The sequence below is a fragment of the Ischnura elegans genome, chromosome 3 (genome assembly GCF_921293095.1).
Source record: "Ischnura elegans chromosome 3, ioIscEleg1.1, whole genome shotgun sequence".
Taxonomy (NCBI): Eukaryota; Metazoa; Arthropoda; class Insecta; order Odonata; family Coenagrionidae; genus Ischnura; species Ischnura elegans.
This window is the reverse complement of record NC_060248.1, coordinates 137,559,325-137,586,345: the sequence shown is the minus strand read 5'-3', so window position 1 is coordinate 137,586,345 and position 27,021 is coordinate 137,559,325. Positions and strand designations below refer to the sequence as shown.

The following is a 27,021-nucleotide window of genomic DNA, read 5'->3' as shown; positions in this document are numbered from 1 at the left end:
AACTTCGAATTTCACTATCACTCTCACCGTAGCATGACCAAAACAAAAACAAACAACAACACAACGAAATGCGTGAAATGTAAACATTGCCAAGCTCACATCTCACAACGAATTGGGAATTGGTAATAGATGCAATACGTAATAAAATCAAAAAGAACTTAGAAGCGAACAAACGAATGAACATTAACAGGCGTTCGATGTATCCCTAAAGTAAGACTAGTTCAAATATGAAACATATCCCCTTCGCAATAGTTAGATACCTTTCATCGTAATGTATACAGTTGATTCGTAGCCTAAGTTATATACGTGCGAAATAATTTCGTCGAAGATGTTACATTCACAACACACTTCACTCTTTACTTCATCGTCTATGTGCAATCAATTCACTAAGGGGTTCACTAAGGACACAAATTTTGTTCACTTATACTAGAGGCACAATGAAAGTTCACTGCACGTAGTTTCCTTGCAAATGCAGCCATACAAAAATTTCTATTCTTGTCACAAATTACACTACATACGTTGCTTGCCTAACTTGAAGAATGCATTTTCGTGTTCTATTTTGTCACAAATACGTAAAAAACCATATTAGAATACAATTAGAACCGCAGTACGATCGCCCACAACGGTCCGCCATTGGTATTTTCCTCGTTTCTCCTATGGAGAAAATGAATCGCCGGGTCCCGGGCGGGTGACTCCGAAGCTCCCGTCCAGGGCGCGTCAGTTTCTCCAAATCGCGTTACGGACTTCAGTCGGGAGAAAGATACTCTCCAGTAGTTTTCAGGAGAGTCAGTTTCTCCGTTACTGGGAGAAAGTTTTCTCCGTTACCGGGAGAAACGAGTTATGAGTTCAGTTGGATGAAACTGGAGCTTCACGAGTCTCTTTTCTCCCAACTCGGGAGAAAACGAAGATGCAGACTTAGGCCCCTGGAATTATTTTTGAGTGAACATGAACCTGATGTTGTCTGCATTTCTGAGCACTGGCTAAACTCCGATGAGTGAAGTACTTTCAAAATCGAGGGGTATAATATTTGCTCCTCCTATTGTCGAACTCTTTGCAAAAATGGTGGTGCATTGATTCTTGTTAAACAAATTATTAGTGTACGAAACATTCGATTTATTAATCCAAGTATTGAGCGTGACTTTGAATGTTGTGGAATCCTAATTGACTTTGGTGGCACTGTCATCGCAATTGTATGCGTTTATTGTTCTCCTAGAGGTGATTTTTCTATTTTTTTGGATCAGTTAAATAATGTTATTCCAATCTTTGTAAAGAATGCTAAGAACACAATTCTCTGTGGGGACTTCAATGTTGATTTCAGCTTGAAATCTATGCAGTCGAGGATGTTACTCGATTCACTAAGATCATTCAATTTTGTCCCTTCTGTGTTTTGTCCTACTCGGGTAACTCAATCTTCATCCTCAACCATTGATAACATTGTCTTAGATATGCCTTCAACTGAAAGTCTTATCATAGATACACACTTTTCTGACCACAAAGCCCAAATGATTGAGATGGATACTCAATGTTGCTCAAACCCTAAGCACCTCCATGCTTATCATAAACGATCGTTCTCACCATCATCCCAAGCATACTTTCAATGTTTACTGCAGCAGCAGTCATGGGAATCAGTGCATGACGGGGATGATTTTAATACTAAATTTGATAACTTTTTATCTACTGTTTTGTATTGCTTTGATATATCTTTTCCTCTAAAAGCTGTGATGACTTGTTCCAACTCAAAGAAGTGGGTTTCCAATGAAATCAGAGCCTCATCTACTCGTTTAAGGCAGGTTTTTAATGAATTAAAATCAAGTGGCTCTCAGTCAATTGAAAGAGTTTACAAAACTCTAAAAAGTGAACATAGAATTTTGATTGATGAGACAAAAAGAAAATTCAATATGTCCATCATTAGTTCTGCTACTAACCCATGCAAAGCTGCCTGGAATATCATTAAAAACAGTAGTAGTTCTAAAACTTCTTTATCTAATATTAGTGCTGTTCTTCATGAAGGTTCAATAATACCAGAAAAAACTGCTATAGCTGACCTGTTCAATGTTAACTTTCTGAATTTCAATAATAATCTACTTACTCCCTATAACCAATCTAAGGCTGCTATTCAGGATGGAATAGCATTATGCTATTCTCCGATATTGCAACCGATGTTGCTATAATATAGCGTATTGCAACGCCTATGCTATTTGGTATTCAGAACGGTTGCAATTCGTGTTTTTACTACACCGGAAGACGTAATTCTCAGAATAGCATAGGCCCGTAGCAATTCACTATTCCGAACGGCGAATTGCAACCGGTAGGCTTGCTATAATATTACGCGGTCTTCGAGGCCGAGCTATTCGGTATTGCAACCCTGAAAACGTGCGCATTGCGATGTCGAATTGTTTTTCTGAGGTTAAAGTAACATAATCAAGTATTGAAAAATGGAATAATCGCCAAAAATAAAATGATATCTGCTTTATTTTAATTAAATAATAGTAGCATAAGTGATGAATATTTAACTAAGTGAATTAACTAAGTTAAGTGAATTGGGTAGAAATTAACATTCGCGCTTAATATAGGAAGCACAAGCTTGCTTCATCGACAGTACGAAGACAATAACAATTAATGCAAAGAATTACTTCTATTAGCCCAAATTTTCCGTGTTTTATTCATATTTACAACTCATAATTTTATGTCATCACTTGACTTGCTACTAAAAATATCCGCAATGTAGGCTACGAGGTCGATTCTTGAAAATTTTCAAGCTTGAGTTAACACACTAACTCGCCAAATATAATAATAGTTATAGCTTTCAATGAAAACCATATATTACCATAATAATACCATATACTTTGATCAGCCGTTCATTTCCTCAATTGGACAGTATATACAAATACATGCAACGAGTCGAAATTATTTTCCCCACCATTCGCTACCTTCTCAATTAAAACTTAAAATTTACTAAATTATAACAGGGGCAATCGACTTGAATTACTTGCTTGAAAACAAAGGATTTCTCCGAACACCAATAAAGTTTCCGAACAAATATGATTCACCACAAACGTTTAATGGAATATTCATGTACATCATAAACGCAATATATATCATGTGGCATTCAATACAAATTGTTTCCTCTATAGCCAAGCAAGTTATTCACACAATTAATTTTCAGTATATCGGCACAGTTCAGGGTCTATAAAAAATTTCAGTGGGCACATTAAAATCAGCTGATAGGTACGAAAACAACGATAACCGACACAACAGCACTTTCCACACGATTCACTATTGCTAGATTCACTTTTTCACAGCTGATCCATCATCCTCAAATTCACCACCACCTCCCTCTGCTTTTTCCAAATCTGCAGCTGAAATATCGATACTATTCCATCGTAATACATGAAAGCACAGCTGTGACGTTGCCACCTACTTCAGTTCCCAAACAGAGATTGACTACTGAAATTAGGGAGTCATATAATATAAAGTTAGTATTAAAAACGAAAGCTTCTAGTCCATACAGTAAAGCTATATCGTCACGATCAAAGCAATAAAAGTTGGTATATATTTATTTTGACATGCAACGAACAGACAGACTTCGAAGCCTAAGACAATTACGAAGAAAATCAAACATATTTAGCTTTCAATGATTATTTAGCATAACATATATCTCACGATAAAGGACCGATCGGATATAGGTAAATGATTCAATATTTATGCCCGATAAATCATCATTATAACAGTAAAATTATGACCTAACCCACCTGCTTGAAGCCATTGTGATATTATCAAAACAACAACAATCAGCTGATTTCCAAAACGAGATTTTCAAAGCGTATTATATAAATCCACGGTTTAATATAATTTTTAAATGCAAATGAAGCAATTATTTGTAATTGCAAGTCAATATTCCATAAAATACAGAAAAATATATAAAATATCTTCTCCCTCATTGGTTGCGCAAACTGTTCAGAAAGTTTTTCATACGGGAAGGGGCGGAGCTTCCAAATAGCTCGCGCAAGAAATAGCATGATGCTATTCCGAACAAAATTATTACTACACGTCATTCAGAATACGGGGTCGTTGCAATAATGACCCGCAGAATAGCATATGCTATTTTTTGCAACGCTTATCCAGAATAGCAGCCCAAGTATCCTGCCAACGCTGTTCACTCCAAGGGATATTTAGCCCACTCTATTTTTCTTTACCCCACTGATGAGAAGGAAATGAATAATATACTTGTTAAAATAAGTAGGAAACGCTCCTCTGGCATTGATAACATTCCAGGTTCTCTGTGGAAAGGAAATGTAAAAATGGCAATAATACCCCCATTAACATATTTAGTTAACGAGTCTCTCTCTCTGGGAATTTTTCCTGATAAATTAAAAGTGGCTAAGGTTATTCCTATTTTTAAGAATGGTGACCCCCAAGATATAAATAATTACCGACCGATCTCAGTCCTTTCAGTATTTTCTAAAGTTTTTGAAAAAGTTATCTTCAACAGATTATCATTCTTAACAAAATTTGACATCCTCTCAAAAGCTCAATGGGGAACTTGCATGAATTATTTTTATTTCACAGGCGGACAGAAAATTATTTTCTGAATACAACAAAGAAAACCGCATGTAAATCTGAGTTTTCCTTCGCGAGATATTTAATGATAAATATAACGAATTTTAAAGCGCGGGAAAAACTCCCTCACCCCCCAAGCCACTGCCGACGAAGCCTCGATGACGTCATAGGTGCCTAAACATCACGCGAAGCTATTGTTGTGATTGTTTGTAATAGTTGCCAGCAGTTGTGAGAGCTTCGTTTGTTAGACGTGTTGATTATTTTATATTTAAAGATACATATCCGACGATAGAGGCTTGGAAGCCCTCGTATTTTGCATTATTTATAATATTAATATCTGAGTAAGGGCATAAAATATAAAACTGGAGCAGTTAAACCAAAAATTTGATAATACCTAAATAACATCGTTGTAGGAGTCTGAGCCACGGCCATTGGAAGGGGGATACGTTAATTGTAAGTTGATGTTATCGACGGCATATCATTCATTGAAGTAAGTAATTAGAATGATTTTCATGTTTACTAATGTCCGCTTAGCTTTTATATACAATAACTTCATCCGTTTATTCGTAGGTACCGGAGAATTCGTCGTTTCCCCTATGAAAAAATTGTATAAACCTGTTTCAAAATTTTATACAATTTATACAATTGCCATGGTAATTGTATAAATTGTATAAAATTTTGAAACAGTTTTATACAATGTTTTCATAGGGGTTAGGACTGTCTGTGCTTGTATTATGGGGTGAATTCCAGTCAATACAACTTTTGCTCGCTGATTGGAGACATCTAGGAACATTTTTGTGCCAAAATAGTGTTATTTTCAACGTGACATCTCCCGTTAAGCTACTGCTAATAATCACAGTGCCAGTGGTTGTAATGCACAAAGTTTGACAAGGTTGAAAAATATCGGCCAAGAGTTATCAGTGTTTGTTGAAATTATTGACGTCTAGATAGTGGTAACGTTATTTTAATATCAAACACAAATACAATGAGAACTTCTTCATGTTCACACGAAACAGAATTGACTTCAACTGAGCACATGGTGTGAATCGCACAGCATGCAACAACCAACCATCGATATATCGATAGTGTCTAAGCAGACTATCGAATGTAGTTAATTTGCTTTTCAATACTTCCTCTCAAACTAACTACACACAAGTTAAATTTATTGCATCAACTAGACCCAGCATTTCACACAAAGTCTTAAATCGTGGCCTTGCCAATGGCTTAGTGAGAATGTCAGCCACTTGTTTCAAACCCTCGACATGTCCAATGTTCAATGTTCCATCACTGCACTTTTCCCGTACAAAATGGTATTTAACATCTATATGTTTCGATCTCTTATGAAACTCTGGGTTATTTGCAAGTTTTACAGCGCTCATATTATCAACTAGTAACTTTGGTGAGTCTTTTAAACATGTCACTTCAGAAAATAATCTTTTCAACCATACCAGTTCTTTAGCTGCTTCACTTGCTGCCACATACTCAGCTTCAGTGGTGGATAATACAACACTTCTTTGCTTTTGACTAAACCAAGAAATGGCACCCCCTGAGTACATACAAACCACCCCAGTCCGTGAATGTCTAGTTTTTATATCACCAGCATAGTCTGCATCACTGAATCCATGCAACACTTGCTCTGGGGAATTAACTTTATACAACAATCCATAGTCAGCTGTGCCGCGTAAATACCTGAATAATCTTTTCACATTTTTCCAGTCTTTGTTTGAGGGGCTCTCAAGGGATTGGGAGACAATACTCACGGCATAGGCTATATCAGGGCGTGTAGCCACCATTAGGAACATAAGGCTCCCTACAGCCTCACGATACGGTATACTGGCATCCAAGGGTTGATCCTCAGTGCCATCGTCACCACCAGAGGCACCAGGTTCGGCGGGTGTCGAGACAGCATTTGCATCAGCAAACTGGAACCGCTCCAGAACCTTCTTCGTGTATGAACCTTGGCTCACAAAAATTGAACCATTGCTTAGCTGCTGAATTCCCATCCCAAGGAAAGAACTAAGAGGGCCCATAGTGATTTTAAACTCCATCTTTAGATGCTCTAAAAACTCACTCATTTCCCCTTCATCTGTTCCAGCAATCAGCCCATCATCCACATAGATTACAATTAACAGTTTTTTGTCCATCCTATTCCTCACAAATAGGCAATGGTCAGCAGAGCTCCTCTTCATCCCCTGTTTTGCTAAAAATGCAACCAGTCTGTTATTCCAGCAGCGAGGCGCCTGTTTCAGTCCATATATGCTTCGATTTAAGCGACAAACTCGGTTTGTACCATCCTCATACCCCTGAGGTTGCTGCATGTACACTTCTTCTTTAAGTTTTCCATAAAGAAAAGCTGTTTTCACATCAAATTGTTGAAGCTTCAATCTTTCCTCAGCAGCCACACTAAGAACCGATCGTACAGTCTCGAATCTTGCCACTGGACTAAAAGTTTCTTCGTAGTCAATACCTAGGCATTGAGTACAACCTTTCGCTACCAAACGTGCTTTGTAGCACTGGACTGCCCCATTGGCTGAATGAGTTTTCACACGAAAAACCCACCGATTATTTATGACCTTTTTTCCATTTGGTAAATCAACTAGAGTCCACACTTCATTCTCTTTCAAGGAGTTCATCTCATCTTCCATGGCACTCTTCCACAAGTCTCCATCTTTTGAATTTATCGCTTCACTAAAAGATGATGGAGATGTTGACTCTGCTGCCATGACATAGTCCTTCAGATATGCAGGCTGCTTTACTTGCCTTTTGGGACGCAGCTGGGGCATCTCTTCATCTTCAGATGGTTCTTCCTCTACTTCTGAGTCGTCCACGGATTCAAGATCTCCTACCTCCTGATTATTGTGTGGTTCAGTATTATTCTCATCCACATTTCTCTTCTCAGGATGATTACTGATTCTAAACTCTGACTTATTGGGCAAAACTTCTATTGGTTTAAACAAAACATCTCGGCTCATTATTACTCTTTTTGAGTTTGGCAGCCAGCACCTATATTCATCCCTTTCATCGCAGTATCCTACAAATCTGGCATATGTTGATTTCTTGTCCCACTTCCTCCGGCGTTGCTTAGGAACATGTACATAGCATTCTGCACCAAACACTTTCAAGTGCTCTACATTAACAGGACCTTTTTTCAGCCATACTTCCAGAGGGGATTTTCCATATACCTTTGACGGACCTGTACGATTCAAGACAAAGCATGCTGTATTCACAGCTTCCGCCCATAGTCCTTTAGGAAGATTTTGTGCATGCAACATAGATCTTGCACTCTCCACTAAAGTTCTATTTTCACGTTCTGCCACTCCATTCTGTTCTGGAGTGTAGGGCATGGACATCCGTATCTTAATACCTTTCTTTTGAAGGATTCTTCTAACACGTGCATTGTTAAATTCAAGTCCACCATCACTCATAAAAGTTTTTATCTTGTTACCTTCATTGTCTGCCTCATTCAAAAATATTTCAAGGTAATGAGGAACCATATCTTTTGTCTTCAAAAAGAATACTCGGCGGTAACTGGAAAAATCATCCTTTAGCAGTAAGAAGTACCTACTTCCTCCAAACGATGAGGTCTCCATCGGCCCACAGAGATCAGCGTGGATGATCTCACCAACGGTATCAGGTCTGCAGTCTCGAGTTTTGTAACTATCACGGTGCTGCTTTCCCATCACACATCCAACGCAGAAATCTTCTTCTGCTTGAACTTCAATACCCCTACTTTTCAGTACCTTCTTTACGTGCTGTTTACTTTGATGACAGAGCCTTTCATGCCATAATTGAAGACTAGCATCGACTGCTGTAACGTTGACTTCATTAGAGTCCTTTGGACGTTGGACAGTCATTTTTAATTCGTACAACCCAGTCTCCGTCTTCACTCCCACAAGTTTCACTAGCCCATTTCTTTTGAAGATGCACTTTCTCGCATCCGCACTAAATTTAAATCCCTTTTCTACAGTCCTTCCTACAGAGAGTAAATTCCTTCCCAATTCTGGAACACTGAATTACTTCACCATTTCCTATCGTGATATTCACAGGCTTAGTAAAAGGAGTGTAGTCCATGAAGTAACCCTTATTATTAGACATATGCTGAGAGGCACCAGTGTCTGCAAGCCATGCTTCTCTAGGCACATTATTACCCTCAACTAAGAAAGATAAAAAACTTGCACCCTTGCCTGAAAAATGTTTGTTCCTCTTTTTACCTTTCTTCGATTCGGCTTTCACAGCAAAAGCAGATGAGTCTATTTCCTTTTCCGGAAGCCTCATCTCAATTAATCGAAGTCTCTCAATCAGAAGATTGATAGAACGATCAGGAATGGGTATACTCTCCCACACACTTTTGAATTCAAAGTATTCCCTGGGTAAAGTCGACATAATTCTGCTCATCAAGAGCAATTCAGGGAGCACAGCATCGGTCAATCGCTTCAGCTCGTCATTCAGGTCCGTGAAGTCCTTCTGGAGACGAGCAACGTACGCTGCGATGTCTTCAGATTCCTTTTTCTCCGACGAGAAAAATTTCTCCATCAACCGATCCACTCTTTGGCCCGAACTTTGCTCATATACTGACAGCAGCTTCTTCCAAATTTCTTCAGCAGTGGCACATGTCGCCGTCAATTCAACATCAGCATCACCCATGCTACTCACGAGTATAATTTGTGCCAGAGAGTCGGCTTTTTCATACTCTCGCACAGCAAGTCTATGCGCAGTAATTTCACCTTCAGAAGCAGCCGTGGCAAGTATACCGGAATGTCTTCCTCCGTGAACTACATCGGCCACTTCGTGATGCTTCAAGAATAATTCTATTTGCCGTTTCCATCTACTCCAATTTTCCGCACCCTTCAGTTTTTCAATATTGGCTCGGAAATCCATTTTATAGTCCGTTTGGAACATAGAACCGAAGAACAAAGTTGCGATTGGAGTTCACAAAAAATAACGTTCTCACTAAAACTGACCGCACATTTCCGGTGATTAAGCAGTCTGGGTCCATAACCTGTTGAAATTATTGACGTCTAGATAGTGGTAACGTTATTTTAATATCAAACACAAATACAATGAGAACTTCTTCATGTTCACACGAAACAGAATTGACTTCAACTGAGCACATGGTGTGAATCGCACAGCATGCAACAACCAACCATCGATATATCGATAGTGTCTAAGCAGACTATCGAATGTAGTTAATTTGCTTTTCAATAGTGTTCCATCGTGATTGAATTGTAAAAAGTGCTATTACGCTATCGATAAATGTCTAACAGTAGTGTAAAAATTGTTAGTGGCGTGCTAATCTCCGTTGTTCACCGTAGATATGACATTTCACGATCACGCTATTGAAATAAAAACTGTGAGTGAAGTTTGCTATTCCATTATTTCAACGAATAGTAGTGAGAAAAGTAACCTGTGTCACTTGTGTGGGCTAATTTAAGGGTTTAAATCAGTGAATCAATAGTTGTTTTCATCATAACAAGTTCTGTTATTGTAAGTTGTACGTGAAGAATATAAGAATGTGACAGTGACATCCAGTTTTTGATAAGAGTATTTGCCTATTTCCCACTATATTTTTATGGTATATGCTAGTATATTGTTTATGGATTTACCTATATTATTGAAATAGGTTATAGCTTGTGTGTGTGTTGGTAGCGGAACCGATTCGCGATCTCACATGTGGATGGTGTGCAGACTGTTTTGCTGTGAATTCGTACCGTACGACGGATAGGACTACCTTCTCCGTTAATTCGGCGTTGCCAAATTCAACAGCACAGCTTACTCTAATGTCAACTGCACAGCTTACGATCGTTATCCTCCAGTATTACAAGTTTTTTTACAACTCGAATTGCCGCCGACGTATAGCAATAATTTGTCTTAACAAATTCCATGAGGGTCGTGACATCAATTTTGGTGTCCTAAAAAAAGGCTGGTGTCCTAACACCCCATGCCACACGCCTTTTAGGCGGCTTGTGGGGTATTATGTAGATGTAGATGAATTTCAGGTGTACATACTATTCGAACGAGTGGCAACGTTATCATCCATTTTTCTGATCACTAAAACATACGAAGTGAAACGCTTGTACTTCATCATCCCGATGCCGCATTATTAATATCCCAAGTAATAATCTAGGCACAATAGCAATAGGAAAACTTGCCCAAGAATAACAGAACAAAATAAAGTGACGATGAGCGGCTAAATACTCCCTCAAAAAATTTTTACACCATGCGCTCAGCCTATTTTCCTACTCCCTACGGTTGTTTAGGCACCTATGACGTCACGCCTGGCCTCGGCAACGCTCGGGTGTCTTCGCGCAGTGGTCGGCTCAGAGAAATTTTTCTCAATTTTAAATGCAATTTTTTTATTTCTTTTGATGTTGAATGGAGAAACTGAAGGTATTTTTGCGAGCTAATGTATCCATTTGACTTATTCAAAATAGTTTTTCGAGCAATTTACGACCCATGCAAGTTCCTCATTTGGTTTCATGAGAAATAGGTCTACTGAAACTGCCTTGGCTGAGTTCATTCATGTAGTGATAACTGAACTTGACAACCAGAACTCTGTTACAGGTGTCTTTTACGACCTTAAAAAAGCATTTGATTCAGTTGATCATGGAATTTTACTTCTCAAACTCAATAGTTATGGAATTACTGGAACTGCCAATACCTGGATACAATCTTTCTTAAGTGCTAGATCCCAAGTTGTAAGTATCTACTCTTCTGGTATTGGTTCTCACACATCATCTACTCCTCTGGCAGTCAGTAGAGGTGTACCTCAAGGCTCCATTTTAGGTCCTCTTCTTTTTCTCGTCTACATTAATGATCTCCCCTTTTATTTTAATGGTGGGACAGTGGTCATGTATGCAGATGATATGGCACATTTACTGTTCTCTAAATACTTCAACCATGATGAAGTGCAACATAATATCAATGCAATGAATAAGTGGTGTGTTAATAATAGAGTTCTTGTAAATGAAAAAAAATCTACTTTTATACAATTTCATACTCCTCAGAGGGAAAGAATTTGTACTCCTCTTCTCAGGCTAAATGGTAAAATATTATGTTCTTCGGCTGAAACCAGGTACCTAGGTCTATATGTTCACGAAACATTATCTTGGGAAGTGCATATAGACAATCATTACACCAAAGTGGCAACTGGTTGTTATTTATTAAGAAGAATTAAAGCTCTCTCAGATATTAAAACAGCCCTTTTGGTCTACCATGCCCATGTTCATAGCCGATTGAAATATGGAAAAGTAGTTTGGGGGCATTCTCACCATACTACGAGGCTTTTTAAACTTCAAAAATGGGCCATTAGGATCTTAAGCAACACTCCAGGGAGAAGTAGTTGCCGGACACACTTTAAATCCCTAGGAATACTAACGTTACCTAGTCTGTATATATATTCTACTGTTATTTTTGTCTGTCTCCATAAAAGTTTCTTTGGTATTGAAATTAATGCTGATGTACATAATCATAACACCAGAGCGTCCAAGGATTTTAGGGTGGTCACTCATAGCCTCACCCTCTTTAGTAAAAACCCCCTTTATGCAGGGGTGAAATTGTTCAACTGCCTCCCACATAAATTAAGGGAAACAAGACCCTTTTCACTGTTCAAATCCCAACTGTATAAATACCTCCTCAGTAATTCCTTCTATTCTGTGGATGAATTTACTTCGTTGACGTGGAATACCTGACTGGTACTTTGTATGTATATATGACCTATGTATATTTTATTTTCCTGTATCTTGACTTGTTCTATGCATGTAACCACATGTCCTGGAGCTAATAAATAAATAAATAAATAAAACCATCGGGACCGGTGCTATGTTTTTTGCCTAGTTTCAATAGAATTTGTTTTAACTCATGTACAGTACAAGGTTGGGCAAAAAAAGAAAGAGGTTGTGGTGGTAACTTGTGAGGCTTCGCTGTGCTATTGAGAATGTTAAATCAATAAATTCATACTCGTAAGTTTTATTTTAATTTCATCACTATGCAACCTTAGCCAACTTTTTAGCGTAGATAATGAAGATATTACATTAGATGATAGAAAAGGTCTTACAAGGCTGGAGGATCGTTCTACCACCTTCCACCGTTTTTATCTGCAGAAACAAATGTGATACATTATTTCATGTAACTGCCGGGTTATGTACAGGAACAATAAATATACACCAATGGAAGCATTTGAGGCATTTAATAACCCCAACACAGTTTTGTTAGTAATTGTTTGAATTTTCAGCTGAAAATGCCAAAATAAGAGAATGATCACGTAAATGCACTAATTAAGTGCACACAAAAATGGCTTCATAGGTTGTGCATTGGCATACTGATTGAAAAAGCAATGCTTTCCATCATTTTTATTCTGTACGACACTTATAAATTGTTTGACTAGTTGTTATTAAAGTAAGGAAATTAAGTGATACAAAGAAACTGCCTTTCACCTGGATTTATACGAGGGCCGTTTTTTTTTCAACCTCCGATAGGCTATAAATAAAAGACAATTTCATCTAAAACAATAATTTTATTACCAAAAGATTGGTACACTTATGGTTATTTTTCGACATAATCGCCGAAGAGATTGAGACATTTGTCATATCTGTGGACAAGCTTTTCAATACCCTCTTCAAAGAAAGTTGCCGCCAATGAATTCATGTAGTCCTTGACATTGGTTTTAAGGTCCTCATTGGTTTGAAAGCGCTTCCCACCAAGCCACGTCTTCAGTTCAGGAAAAAGATGAAAGTCACTGGGTGCTAAGTCAGGACTGTATGGTGGATGATCGAAAATGTCCCATCCAAATTGTTCGAGAACCCGTTGAGTTGCTCCAGCAGTGTGTGGACGGGCATTGTCATGGATCAGAACAACTCCAGCGGTCAGCTTTCCTCTTCGTTTGTTCTGAATGGCTCTACGCAAACGTCGTAAAGTTTCACAATAAACCGCTGCAGTGATTGTGGTTCCGGGCTCCATAAACTCCACAAGCAACACACCTTGTTGGTCCCAAAACACAGTAGCCATAGTCTTTCTGTTGTTGAAGGTTTGTTTGAATTTCTTTGGTTTGTTTGGTGAATTTGAATGCATCCATTGTTGTGATTTTCGTTTTGTTTCCGGTGTGTCGTATTGAATCCAGGTTTCATCCCCAGTCATGATTGATTTCAAAAAGTTGCCTCCTCCATCATGATAACGCTCAAGAAACTCCAAAGCTGACGCCATTCGTCCAGTTTTGTGGCCGTCTGTCAACATTTTTGGGACCCAACGTAGGGAGTGCGTAGTATGAGAGCTGCGCAGTCGCCTACAGCGCATGCCCGCTTCCTGCTGCCCGCATAGCGTCTGCACAGAGCGATCGGAGGTTGAAAAAAAAACGGCCCTCGTACATACGTTTATCGGATAGAAATTTCTCTGTTGCCGCACCAATCCTGTTCCTGATTAAGTGTTCACAATAGGTATATGTACTAGCTATTATTTGCTCCATCTCCACGAAAGCGGCAATTTGCTATAGCGAGTGTTTATTTGAGCACCCTGGGGTCTCTTTTTATTGAGGTTTCACTGTATTCCTATAATCATATAAGGTATACATACATAGTTATATAGGCCCATGATCACCACAAACATTTCCTTAAGTTCAATAATATATTTTTGTAATCCTTTAAATACTATAGGAAGATACTACAATCACTATGGGCATAGTTAAATTGGCCCATATGTAATTACTACATGTATAAGAATTTCTTATAATCACAAAGGCCTTATGGAGAGCTTTGAAGCCTGGCCCGTCACCCCTCCAAAGTTGGACTTCTCTCTCAAGTTCGCAATAAGGCGTGCTCTCCTTCACTCTTTTAAATCCTATTTCCTTCATACCTCTCCCTCACCAAATACCTTACATGTATATAACATCCATTCTTCACGCAGTCCATCCAAACCTTACTTACTTTCTCGTAGGATTTTTGAGCACTGTAGGTATTTTTTAGACTAGAGGGTAGGTCATCTAGTGGGGTTATCAAAGATTTAATTGAACGTAGCCTCCGAGGAAATCCGCAATGCGAAATATACAAGAAAGTAAGCTTAGAAGCGTTAAAGCCGGACAATAGCGTCATTATTCCCAAAACGCGTGCTCCAGAGAAAGAAAAAATATCAAATATTATTAGTACTGCCAATAAAATTCTCCCGCTGAGTATACAAAAGCCTTGAAAAGAACCAACCGAAACTCTAACTACAAAATATGACATTAACCTTGTTGTAGTTAATTGCGTAAAAAACAAGCGCGCCGAAATCGAGCATATTTTTCAGGACGCAGACGTGGTCATGGGGACAGAGAGCTGGCTTACGGAGGATATAAGCGACAGCGAAGTTTTTCCTCCAGAATATAAAATTTACAGATGCGATCGACGCAATAGAACAGGTGGCGGAGTTTTTATTGCAGTTAAATCCCATTTACAAAGCGCCACCCACGAAATAATTGACAACGAAATTGAAAGCGTATGGTGTACATATAAACAACGAAACAAAAGGAGTATTCATGTTTGCTCTTATTATAGACCGCCGAACTCCGAAGTTGATATTATGTACCTTCTAGAAAATCAAATATCCGCATTTACTCAGAGAGACAGTAAAGGTGTAATAGTAATCGGGGGAGATTTTAATCTTCCATCCATAAACTGGGATACTTACACTGTAAAACCGAATTCAAGGAATAAAGAAATCAGCGAGGTATTACTCAACATACTTGCAAATCACTCTCTCGCCCAAGTAGTTGACAAACCTATGAGAGGAAACAAGCTATTAGACCTTTTAGCATTAAGCGATCCTAAGTTGATAAAACAAGTCGATATTATTGACAGTATAAGCGACCACAGAGTAATCTTTGCAACGTTAAAAGTTGATGTGGTGTCAGCCGTAAAACCAAAACGCAATATTTACCTAATCGATAAATGTAACTTCACTAAATTTGGCGAGATGCTTAATGACTCCTACAAAAAATTCGTTGTTACATCAAAGGACCAAAGCACAGATGTAATATGGACACGTTTCTTAGAAATTCTGCGCCAAGGAATCAACGAACATATTCCGCAAAAACTGAAATGCTATAATAAGGAACCTTGCTCGTACAACAACGATGTCAGAAGAGAACTTAGGAAACAGAGAAAACTATACAACTTGTACAGAAAGTCCATCACGTCTCGTAATAAATCGAAGGAACTTGAAGCTAAAGAAAGTTACGCTGCTCAACGCTCAATAACCAAGAAATCAATGCGAACTGCAATGCAAAAGTTTAAGTAAAAAGTACCTACTTGGTGAATTACTCGAAGAAAATCCGTGATCCTTTTGGTCGTAGGCGAGAGAGCTTCAGGGAAAGCATTCAACCGTAGATTCGTTATTTGATAAAGATGGTAAACTTGTCACCAAAAATATTGACAAAGCTAACACTAAAAATGCCCACTTCGAATTTGTATACACTACTGACGATACTCAATTCAATTTAGACATCCCATATACAGAGGATTTGATGGAAGAAATATCTATAAAACGTGATGGGATAACTAAACAACTACAATCGATTAAGAATAGTAAATATCCGGGTCCGGAGGGAATACCCGCGCGTGTCCTCAAAGAGTTAGCTCCACAGATAGCGCCTTACTTAGAGATCATATTCAAGAAGTCACTCTCCGAAGGGAAGTTACCGCATGACTGGAAAATTGCAAGCGTTACACCCATTTTCAAAAAGGGAAACAGAAATGACCCAGGCAACTACCGTCCAATTTCACTAACATCAATTATAGGCAAGATACTTGAACATATCGTTGTTAGTAATATCATGACTTTCTTGGACAGACGTAACTTCCTCCATGACTGTCAGCACGGATTCCGAAAAAATAGATCCTGCGAAACACAGCTCGCGCTCTTTCTTCACGACGTTATAAAATCTGGTGAATCGAAAAGACAAGTTGACGCACTATTTCTAGATTTTAAGAAAGCTTTCGACACTGTACCTCACAACAAACTTTTATACAAATTACAGTCATGCGGATTAAACGAAACAGTTGTAAACTGGATACGCGACTTTCTCAGAGATCGTAAACAAAAAGTAGTTCTTGACGGAATTAGCTCTGATGTTGTAAAAGTTACATCAGGTGTTCCACAAGGAAGCGTAATCGGCCCCCTGTTGTTCATTATATACATTAACTCGCACGCTCCGCACGCTCGTTAAGGGGCTCCGCCCCTTAAAAGCCCCTGTTCCGGCTTCGCCGTCTACATTTGTGGACGCTCGAAGACTTTTAAAGTTCGAATAATCTCACCTCAGCTAGGGGCCGGCTTCGCCGGCCAGGGGGTAGGGAGGCGCCCCACTCATTCCTCGAAACGGCTTCGCCGTTCCTCGCTGGAGGGCGGCTTCGCCGCCCAGGGGTTGAGTGTGAGTTGAGATGGGTGGAGTCTACAGCGGCTGCGCCGCTTGAACATTAGGGCGGCTTCGCCGCCCGAGGGTTACTGAAGCTCCCCCTCGCCTACGCGGCTGCTCCGCTTAGTCTTCATTAATGCTCTTCTCCACCGAGAGGGGTGCCCAGGGGGATTCGGGGGTTTTAATGTGTTATGCATGCGGTCACTAATCGTCCACAGTGATTACGTAGCGATGATTGTAAAGGATAGTGCAATGCGGAGTAATAGTGGTGACAAGTACCCATAAAAGAAGACTTAATGGCAAGTTTTTCATTTTTTGCGGGGGTTCCAACGGAATACCGGGGGGTTTATACTTGTGTTAAACCATTGGTCACAAATCGTTCTCATAAATTCCGTGCCGATAAGTCCTAGGGGTCCGGAACAGTGGTCTGACGATTCTTTTACCTGGAGAGGCGATTTATTAGACATTTTTGGGAGGTTTCACGGGGTTATCGGGGGTTTTAATAAGTGGTTGGGGCACCAGTTAAATTGTGGCGAAAACTACTCGGAAAGGCGACTCGGCGGAAAAGCGAAAGGTTTCTGGTATTTTTTCCCGTATGGTTTACGGTTGCTCGCCCTCACCAAATATTCCGGATCTAGAGCTCAGAGGGGACGGGTAGTGTGGCGTAATGTTTGCGAGAAGTACCCAAATAGGAGACTAAATGACACATTTTACGATTGGGAGGGATTTCAGGGGGATACTAGGGGTTTAAATGTGTGTACTCCTGGCGGTCACCATCCATTTACATAAATTCTGTGGGGATGAGTCGTTGGGGGTGGTGGAATAGTCACGAAAAGTACCCAAAAAGTAGACTTAAATGCAAAATTTTAATTTTTGGGGGGGGTGTATGAGGGTTTACCGGGGGTTTATAGGTTTTTACTGCCAGCGGTGATCAATCGTCCACATCAATTCCGTAGCGATGAGTGGTAAGGATTGGAAAAGCGGCGGAATTGTGACGAAAAGTACCCGAAAAGGTTACTTATGTGCAAATTTTAATTTTTTAGGGGGTTTCGGGGGGTTTAAAGATGACGATACTATATGGTCACATTCTTTACTGTCATATCTAACAGAAGTGTGCCCTATGACATCCATATTTCGAGAGTAATACAATAAAAAGCAAAACGTTGTAGGAGTCGCAATTTCAATGGAAATACAAAATCGTTAATTACTCGAAATTCGTTCGTGTTATGGATATATGAAGATAGCCGAAAAATTGAAAAAAAAATCTAGTATCTTGCATTTCAGTGAATTTGTCCAAGGATTATTGCAAATAGGTGAAAAAATTCCGAAATTCGGCCCATAAGAAAAGCATTGGAAATTTTAAAAAGTAAAAAAAAAATACTTAAAATTAAAATATATGAAAAACAACCACACCAAAAAATCAACCAAAAAATCTAGTATCTCATACGTTAAGGACTTATTCCTACAACGATATAAAGTTGGTTTTAAAAAAATCCAAAGAGAGGCCCATAAGAAAAGCATTGGAAATTTAAGAAAAATATAAAAAATACTTATAAACAAAAAATGGCAAAATATTTCACATCGAAAAATCGGCCAAAAAATCTAGTTTCCGTCAGTGAAATTTCACGTTTCCGTGACATTGAAAAGTAGGCAACGAATGGAAAAAGTTTTAGTCCCATAAGGCTCCAATGTTAATTCGGATCGATATATCTCGAAAACCGATCGACTTTTTCGAGTTTTCGGACTTTTCCCCCCGATGAATATTTTTTCTCCACGACCTGTAAAAATTTCGTCTTCCCAGGACGTCCGGAAGTGGTCGGGAATTTGTATACGTGAATGAGTGGTCAGTGGTCAATGAGTGAGGTATCTGTCACACATCGGGTTGTATATAATATAGAATTAAGCGAATTAGGCTGGGAGCCGTTGGAGACTCGGAGGCTGCGCGCTAGGCTTAGATTGCTTGAACAATTAAGAATGGATATCTTTAAGAGCGACACAGAGAACATAATCTTAGAGCCACACTATATTTCCAGGTCCGACAGAAGCGATAAATTAAGAGATTTTTTGCCGAACGGATAGATATGGGAATTCGTTTTTCCCCCGAACAATAAAGGACTTTAATAAACGCTTGTCCCAACCTCGTTAGAGCACTTCTTTTTTTTTCTTAATAGCTGTAAACGGCTGGTGTCCTAACACCCCCTGCCACACGCCTTTTAGGCGGCTTGCGGGGTATTATGTAGATGTAGATGAAGATGAACCTTCTGTCTCCCCTCCTCACCCACCACGACTCACTCACTGCACTTGCTCCCTCCTCACCGTCCTCCACCACACCTCAACTGCCTCTGCTCTCTCATCCTCCTCCTCCTCCATTTCCATACTTTAAAGGGCCACATTCTGCATCAGACTCATCACAAGCCTTTTTCTGTGACCTCTTACATTAAGATACTCTCATTCCTAACCATAAATGCCTATTTGGCCAATGCTAGCCTGCACTCATATGCCTCAATCTCCTCATTAAATGCCAAATGAACTACATGAATCATTTTTCCATTTTAGATTAGTAAGCAATGTTTTTAGCCCCATGAAACTCCTTACCTGCTCATAAATTTCAGCCAAAAGGTACACAGCTGGCAGATGTGTGCGGTCCTGCTGCAACGCTTTCTCAAGCAATCCTTTGGCACGGGCTGAGCCCACAGGATCTTTCATTAGTACTGAAGCATAAAGCTGTGCAGAGAAAAATGAGGTCAGCATAACAAGATCACTAATAACCAGCGAGAATAACTAAAATAAAATTTAAAAGTTAAAACAAGGACATAACTGATGAAGTTTTACCTTATGGTCAAAAAAAGAGGTAAGCATTGTGAGTCAGAAAAAAATTCCAAATTGTAGCCTATAGGGCACAATTCAAAAGTTGCATAAATAAAACTGAAGTCAGCATGAAAACTAATGAATAACAGAGGGAATGGCAACAATTTTTGGCAACCACATAACTCAATTTGATATTTATAATCCAATTTTAAAAGTTTTACTCATGGTCAGTATTAGTGGCACGTAGCACGAACTCAAAAACACTTCAAATTTCTGCCTGCAAGGCATGTGGTCACAAATTTAAGGTCACTTTCGTTCCTAATGTACTTCATCCTAGGAAATATCATAAAATTGGCAATATTTATTATTTTATTGTATCTCTGATGATTCATTTCATAATTACAATGATACATAGACGATTGGTTTCTGGGTTAATTCCGCATCGACTCATTTTCGGGGGACGACAGTTTTAGGTGCGTTCCAGCTCCCACCATCAGGTCCAAATGGTCAGCAATCCTTTCTTATACATACATAAGGCTAGACAGGCGCACGCTGATTTGCTCGGTTTGAATTTCATTGTTGGATGAGCCGTTTGAATGATGAAGGTAAAGGATAGCCGTCCTCCCTATTAACCCATTTATGCCAAAGGTTTGAAAAATGCGAATTTTACCCTGATTTTTACATATTATGTATCTAGATAAAAATACATATGAAAACAATATCCGAAAGAAAAATCAATGTATCTCTAGCCAATTATTAATTATAAGGTGTTCCAAAAATGGAACAATAGGCAAATACACTACCATGATGTACTCAATGATAACAACCAAATCATTTGATTCATACATTTATTAACTCACTATTAAGAGTGATATCAATGGTGAAAATTAACATGTAAGGATACACATTTCTTACATTGATAAGTGGTATTTTTGTGACATAGGACACAGCGAGTTTGCTTTCCTTGCTTTACAATCGTATGATTCATGCCTTCATGACGTGAGTCAAGGTTACGCTTCATAGATGGTCTCCCTTTCCTACCAGGCTTAGCAGTATTATCATAATCTCTATATACATAGTGACAAGCCACACGGCGACGAAATTCAAGAAGATTCATTGGCTTCACATCATTTATTTTTTGCAATTGCCAAGCATTTTGTAAAGCCAGTTCAAAGCAGAATAACAAAGGGCTCTAGTACCATTTCTTTCCACGGATTGATGCTCGATAATGGTCAATATATTTTCATCAGCTTGGTTCACTCCTCCCATACACTGATAATAGACCTTGATTAAATTTGGCTGAGTAACTTGTATCTTTTTTTTCTGCTTAAGAGAATAATGACTGACCTGTTGCAAAGGATTGACACCAACCCCAGAAGATGCAAAAGTCACAGCACTGTTCCATCTACAAACAATATTGCCTTTTCCATCGATTCGGTAATCAAATGTGCCCCTTTATTTTTTCTTTAGGGTTACATCAGATAGTAAAGGAGGTTTGTCTACACAATCTTTTATCGCTGTGCCTGTTGCTTGATGGTCCATGGAATGAAGTTTATCAAGGAGTCCAATGCATGTGAAAAATTTGTCGAACACAAAATGGTATTTACCAGGATGCTGTGTAGTGAGTGCCTCAGTGAATTGCAAAACAATTCAAGCACATACACCATATTCTTGGTATTGAGTGTTTGGGTTTTCCCTTGATAAGGCTGTAACCAGCAAATGTTCAGTACCTCAATGAGAGGTTGCAGCATGGAAAACTTGTCCATGTGGTTCAAGTCAGCTACATGCAAATTTGAAATAATTGTTTCAAATTGGTCGTCTCACTGCATTACTAACTAGAGAATTATATGAATCTGGTCTTTGCTCCCAAAACATACGTCATCTTGGAACAGAGACGTAACCACTCAGGAAAATTATTCCCAAACATCACTGACAGTCAGTTCAAAGTTTACGCCCTTACTTGCAGCATATAAATTGGAATATTTGATAATGATATCAATCACTTAAATATCCAGAAAGAGTTCTAAATACTCTGTTGGGGTTTTCATATTCGTGATTTGTTCTTCTGAAACTCTACCTTGATCCAACCATCCAATCCAACGATTTGATTGCTGGGTTTTTCTCTTTAATAGGAAAATCCTCCAAAATTGTTGGCACATTCATGGCTGAGCCACGTTTCGCTAGAAGCCCACCCCCTCCCTCCTCCTTGGTTTTACTCTTGGCCTTGGGCTAAGCGTTCATTCTACCTCCAATCCTTTCCCCTTCCCCCCCCCCACCCCTCTTGAGAGTTTGACGGATAGGGCCCTCGAGGCTAGGTGCCGTCCCTCTTGGGGTTCCTTGCGTAAGCGTTACCTCCTACTGGCTGGGCAGTTATATCGGCTTTCTTCCATTCATGCACAATTAAAAGGCTAGAAGTCCCTTTGTTAAGGCTTAAGGCTTTGATAGCGGCCAAAATAGAGAAAGATAGAGAAAACTAGAAAGAAATATACAGGCATCCCCCGAGTTACGTATGACTCGACTTACGTAAATCCGTACTTACGTAAGCGATAACCGTATTTCAAATGCGAGCGCGAAGAAGCAGATATTCGCTCGTACAACCTATGGTAGAAAAAATATCGAATAGTTATAGAGTTTTTTACGTGCTAAAAATAATAAAGTGACCCATTTTTGTCATTCCTCGAAGGAAATTTCATACATTTCTGTAGAAAAATCGCTTATAAATCCCAAGTCAAATAAACGTGAAAATTTGCAGTTCTAGCGATGGATGTGGTGGCGTTTGTGGTTGCGCTCATTCCTGTACGATACAACTTGTTATACAGCAATCTCTGAAGCGCCAACGCTAAGGTTCGACTTACGCATAGTCTGCCGGAACGCATCTCTTACGTAACTCGGGGGATGCCTGTAGAGAAAAATAAAAAATGGTCGAATTTTCACTGAATGATCACACATACATGAATTTTTCCTTTATACACGACGAATAATTTCATTCGCCATGTGTAACGGAAAAATCATCATCATTCAGCACGCATAGTGGCCTTTAGACACAGAGGGGGAAAGGAATAAGCATTACCCCGGAAAAACCCTCTAGTGGCCGATACGGCAGGAGTGGGGGGTGGAAGGGGTGGTGTGGGGGGGTGGGGGGGCGTAGCCCAAACCCTTGCTATGAACTTTCTGCTAATAAGAAAAGGAGACGAATATTGGTGGGTGCAAGCAGCAGCCGCACTTCGCTCATCGATTAGTGTTCATAACGCCAATATGACCCAGGGGGGGGGGGGCCTGGTCCAGAATGAAAGAGTGCAGAGGGATGTTTTCATCTCTCTGTTCACAATTGACCAGTTGGATATTGATGTATTTATTCTTTAACTGAAATGGAAACTGATTATAGCCAAGACATAACATAATTTTCCTTCAGTTGCATAAAATCTAATTACTTCATTAATTCAATTAACTTACAATAACTTGAAATATATTTAAGTGTTTTATTTTAAAATTTGTCTACGTTTTAAGAATATATTAATTTATTTGAAAGAAGTTTGCCTTACCTTATATTGAATTGAATTCCCTACTTCAACTCCATTTTCTTGGTGATATTGATGATAACATCCTAATTTGCAAAGAGGTAAATCACATCCGATGCATTTCCATGATGTTTCCATGCTCCAATTAGTAGGAGTTTTAACTAAGACTTAGCGTACCCACAAATGTCATTAAAGGAGGAGAGTAAGGAAATGTGTATTTTCGGCATTCGTTCGCCAGCATAGGAAAATCTCAGACGAAAATTTTCGGCTTTTATCTCATAGGTCAAGAAACGTCCTGCCACATATTTTCGTCGTTTGTAGCGAAAGGGTTAACTCTCTACAGAATGCGTGTACATTGGGCCTCGGATATGTTACCAGTGGCAGGCGGCGAGCGGCACATAAGCAGCAGTGGTGGCTACAATACGAGAAGCAATTTTCTTACCGCTCTGCTAATTTCCCCCCTTGCAGTGCCAGTGCATTTGAAGATAACAAACAGTGAGGACCTTGTCAATTTATTGTTGCTACCAGATAATTATCTTTGACAAAAAAACATAGTTTTCCATGTTGATCATCCTTTCCCATGGGCTACAACCTTGTTGTGGTGGAAAGGCTTGCGTGTTCCTATGACCCCTAGAGCTGTACTGGTGGGATTCATTCTTCAATACTCCCAGTAGGGCCACCCATCCTAGATAGGTCAAAGGGTACGATCCAGACGATAGGTAGTCCACGTGTTGGTGTCACATGAAAAAACACTGTTGGAATGGAAGTGGGAAACCATACCAACTATCTCTTCCCTGAAAACATGGAGTACAACCAAATGAGCCTCGGAATCTCATCGCCCGGGACCCGCCCCCAAAAGGCAAGTGTTGTTTATGGCAGCGAGGCTGGCAAGGTTCTCAGGGTCATCAAATGCGAAATCCTTGCAGAGACAGCAGCAGCAATCAATAGAGAAACAAAGAAGACCAAGAATACGGAGAAGAAGGGAGCAATAAATGTAGGACGTGGAATGTCAGGACAATGCTGCGGGCAGGGAAGCTAGAAAACATCTAAAGGGAAATGGATAAAGGGAGGATAGATATCTTAGGATTATGCAAGGTGACGTGGAGGGATGGGGGGGACTATTGGAGTGATGGGTATAGGGTTATATATAGTGGAGGGGAAGAAAGCCAGCGAGGGGTAGCTTTAGTATTAAACAGGAAGATGGGTAAGCACGAGGTAGGTACAGACCAGGTAAGCGATAAGATTCTGGTGGTAGAAATGGAGGCACGACCCACCAACCTTATGGTAGTTCAAGTGCACATGCCCACTAGCAATCATAGGGAGGAAGAAGTAGATGAGGTGTATGAACAGCTTCAGGAAATAACTAGAGACACACCGGGTAAGAAAAATCTGGTAGTGATGGGGGACTGGAATACCTCAGTCAGGGAAGGCAGGGATGGACACAATATAGGAGATTTTGGACTAGGAATACAGAATGACAGGGGAGAAAAAGCAGCTGAATTTTACATGAGAAACAAATTATTCATCACAAACACATAGTTCAATCATCATGAAGGACAAAGGTACACATAGAAAAGTCCACGGGATTTAAGGGGATTGACTACATCATGGTAAGATAGACCTATAAGAATAGTGTGAAAAACTCCCGCAGCTTCCCTGCAGCGGATTCGGATGCAGACCACAACCTAGTGCTCATGAAATGCAACATAGGATTCAAAAGGCTAATGAAAGGTAGGAAGGCAAGGAAATGGAATTTGGAAGTGCTAAAGGGGACTACGAGGAGAGAATACATATCATGAACTAGTGGACAATAGTATCTGGGTGATTGGAAGTACACAGACTGTAGAGTAAGGGTGGGATAATAATAAAATGGGAATAGTCAAAGCGGTGGAGAAGTCAATTGGCTACATTGACAGCAGAAGGAGCTTTGGCTTACGGAGGCAATGGAGGTAAAACAGGTGGAGGAGAGAAGGAAGTGGAAGAACGTGGACACAGAGCAGGGCAAAAGAATGTATAGGGAGCTAAATAATCAATTACGACGTGAAACTAAGAGGGCAGGGGAAGTTTGGTGGAAAAGACAGTGTGAGGAAATGGAAAAGTTCCAGAAGGATGGAGAAGTATGCCAAAGTTAAGTCGCTATCGGGCGGCAAAAGAGGACAAGCCATGGCTTAGATTAAGTCTAAAGTTGGGAGGATGCTAACCGAGCGAGAAGAGGTACAAAGCAGATGGAAAGAATACGCGGAGGATCTGCATGACAGAAGAAACAGGCCGGAGAAATTGACTTAAAAGGATGAAAGTGAAGTGTAGGAGGATAATCTTGGGCCAGGGATCTTAGATTCGGAAATCAAGAGATCCCTTTGTGATATGAAGGCTAGGAAAGCAGTGGGCATGGACAATATCCTGTGGGAGCATTGGAAAGATCGTAAGAAAATGTTTTTCGAACTAGTACGTAGGATCTATGAGGAGAGATATTGGGTGGAGGATTTGTGATGAAGGTTTTAATTCCGCTACTTAAAAAGAAGAAACCTGAGGAATGCAGAGATTAGATTGTTAGAGAGGTCAGTAATATAAATGACAAAAAGAGAATGACCATGGGGTACACCACAAGAAACCTATTCAATATTAGATCTTCATTGGATACCATGATCGAACACCATAACAGACCGATGCTTGTCCTGAAGATTTTACCCACTGGTTTGCAAATCCTCTAACAACAAGGTGATTAACTTAAACTATAAAGAGCAGATCATATGATACATATGAAAGAAGATAAGACTGATTAAACACCTTATTAGAGAAATTTCAATGAAACCAAAAACAAGCCTAATTAACTTAACTCACCTAAAAGCCTGCGTTTAACCTTTTCGTGCCGAGTTCCTTCGCGGGAAGTTGCTTTTACCTCTACGAAGGGTTTGAGATTTTCTTTTTCGCCCCTTACGGAGTTTTTTTCGGCTTGGGGCTGACCAGGTAGTCTCTCCCTCCCCTTAATGACCTATTCTAGCGGGGTGCCGGACCCTTTCCACGGCAACTGAGCAAATATAATCCTCGACCCTTTTTCCCGAAGGCAGCCCATCCCGGCATACTTTTGCGGTCAGTTTATTGTTGCCAGTGCAATTTTAATTTTTTTAAATTGTTACTGTTGCATTAAATGTCAGTTCATCAATGTATTCCTTTCATTTTGCAATGCCTGTAGAACTTTTAAACGAAGTTCTACGATTACTTTTTGGGTTTTCAGCAAAACGGCACTATATCATAGCCAAGTGAGCTTTTCCGAGAAGAGTGAGGTTATCATCTTCCACGTACATATTTCAGTAGGAGAATACTTACACCAATGAGAGTACTTACAATATGAGAGTAATTACCTGGGTAGAGCAGTTCTTATTCCTGCAATGGTATGGAATGCTTCTCACAACATGTTTCTACGTAAAACATTCCCAATTGGTACATTAAATTTACGAATTTTTAGGATATGCATTAATCAGTATTTATAGCGAAATTCGTTTATAATACCTTTGTATTCAAAGGTTGGTAAGAGGTTATTAAAAATAGCCGCTGTAATTTTGGCTCACGACAAAGAACTGAGAGAATCAAATTTTATTACATTACGAGGGCTTTTTTTTCATAGAAGTTAAATCGGATATTCTATCGAATTTCACCGCAAATGTACACTTAGAATGTAGCTAACAGAGTAACGTATATTTTTAGATGTAAATCATTACAATATCGCTCCTATAAACTTGCTAGTAAGTTATAAAAATA

The 27,021-nt window shown here is 39.5% G+C and overlaps 1 protein-coding gene across 5 annotated transcripts in view; it reads right to left on the bottom strand.

Moving 5' to 3' along the window:
- The window catches only part of LOC124156635 (anaphase-promoting complex subunit 7), a 252,895-nt gene that overhangs the window by 136,672 nt on the left and 89,202 nt on the right, over positions 1–27,021 (bottom strand). For 4 of the 5 annotated variants that reach the window (XM_046531292.1, XM_046531296.1, XM_046531295.1 and 1 more), the window contains exon 8: positions 19,532–19,660. The exons of the other annotated variant lie outside the window; for it this stretch is intronic. In XM_046531292.1, the coding sequence (XP_046387248.1) occupies positions 19,532–19,660 (129 nt within the window). The remainder of the gene's footprint in view (positions 1–19,531; positions 19,661–27,021) is intronic. 5 annotated transcript variants of the gene reach the window in all.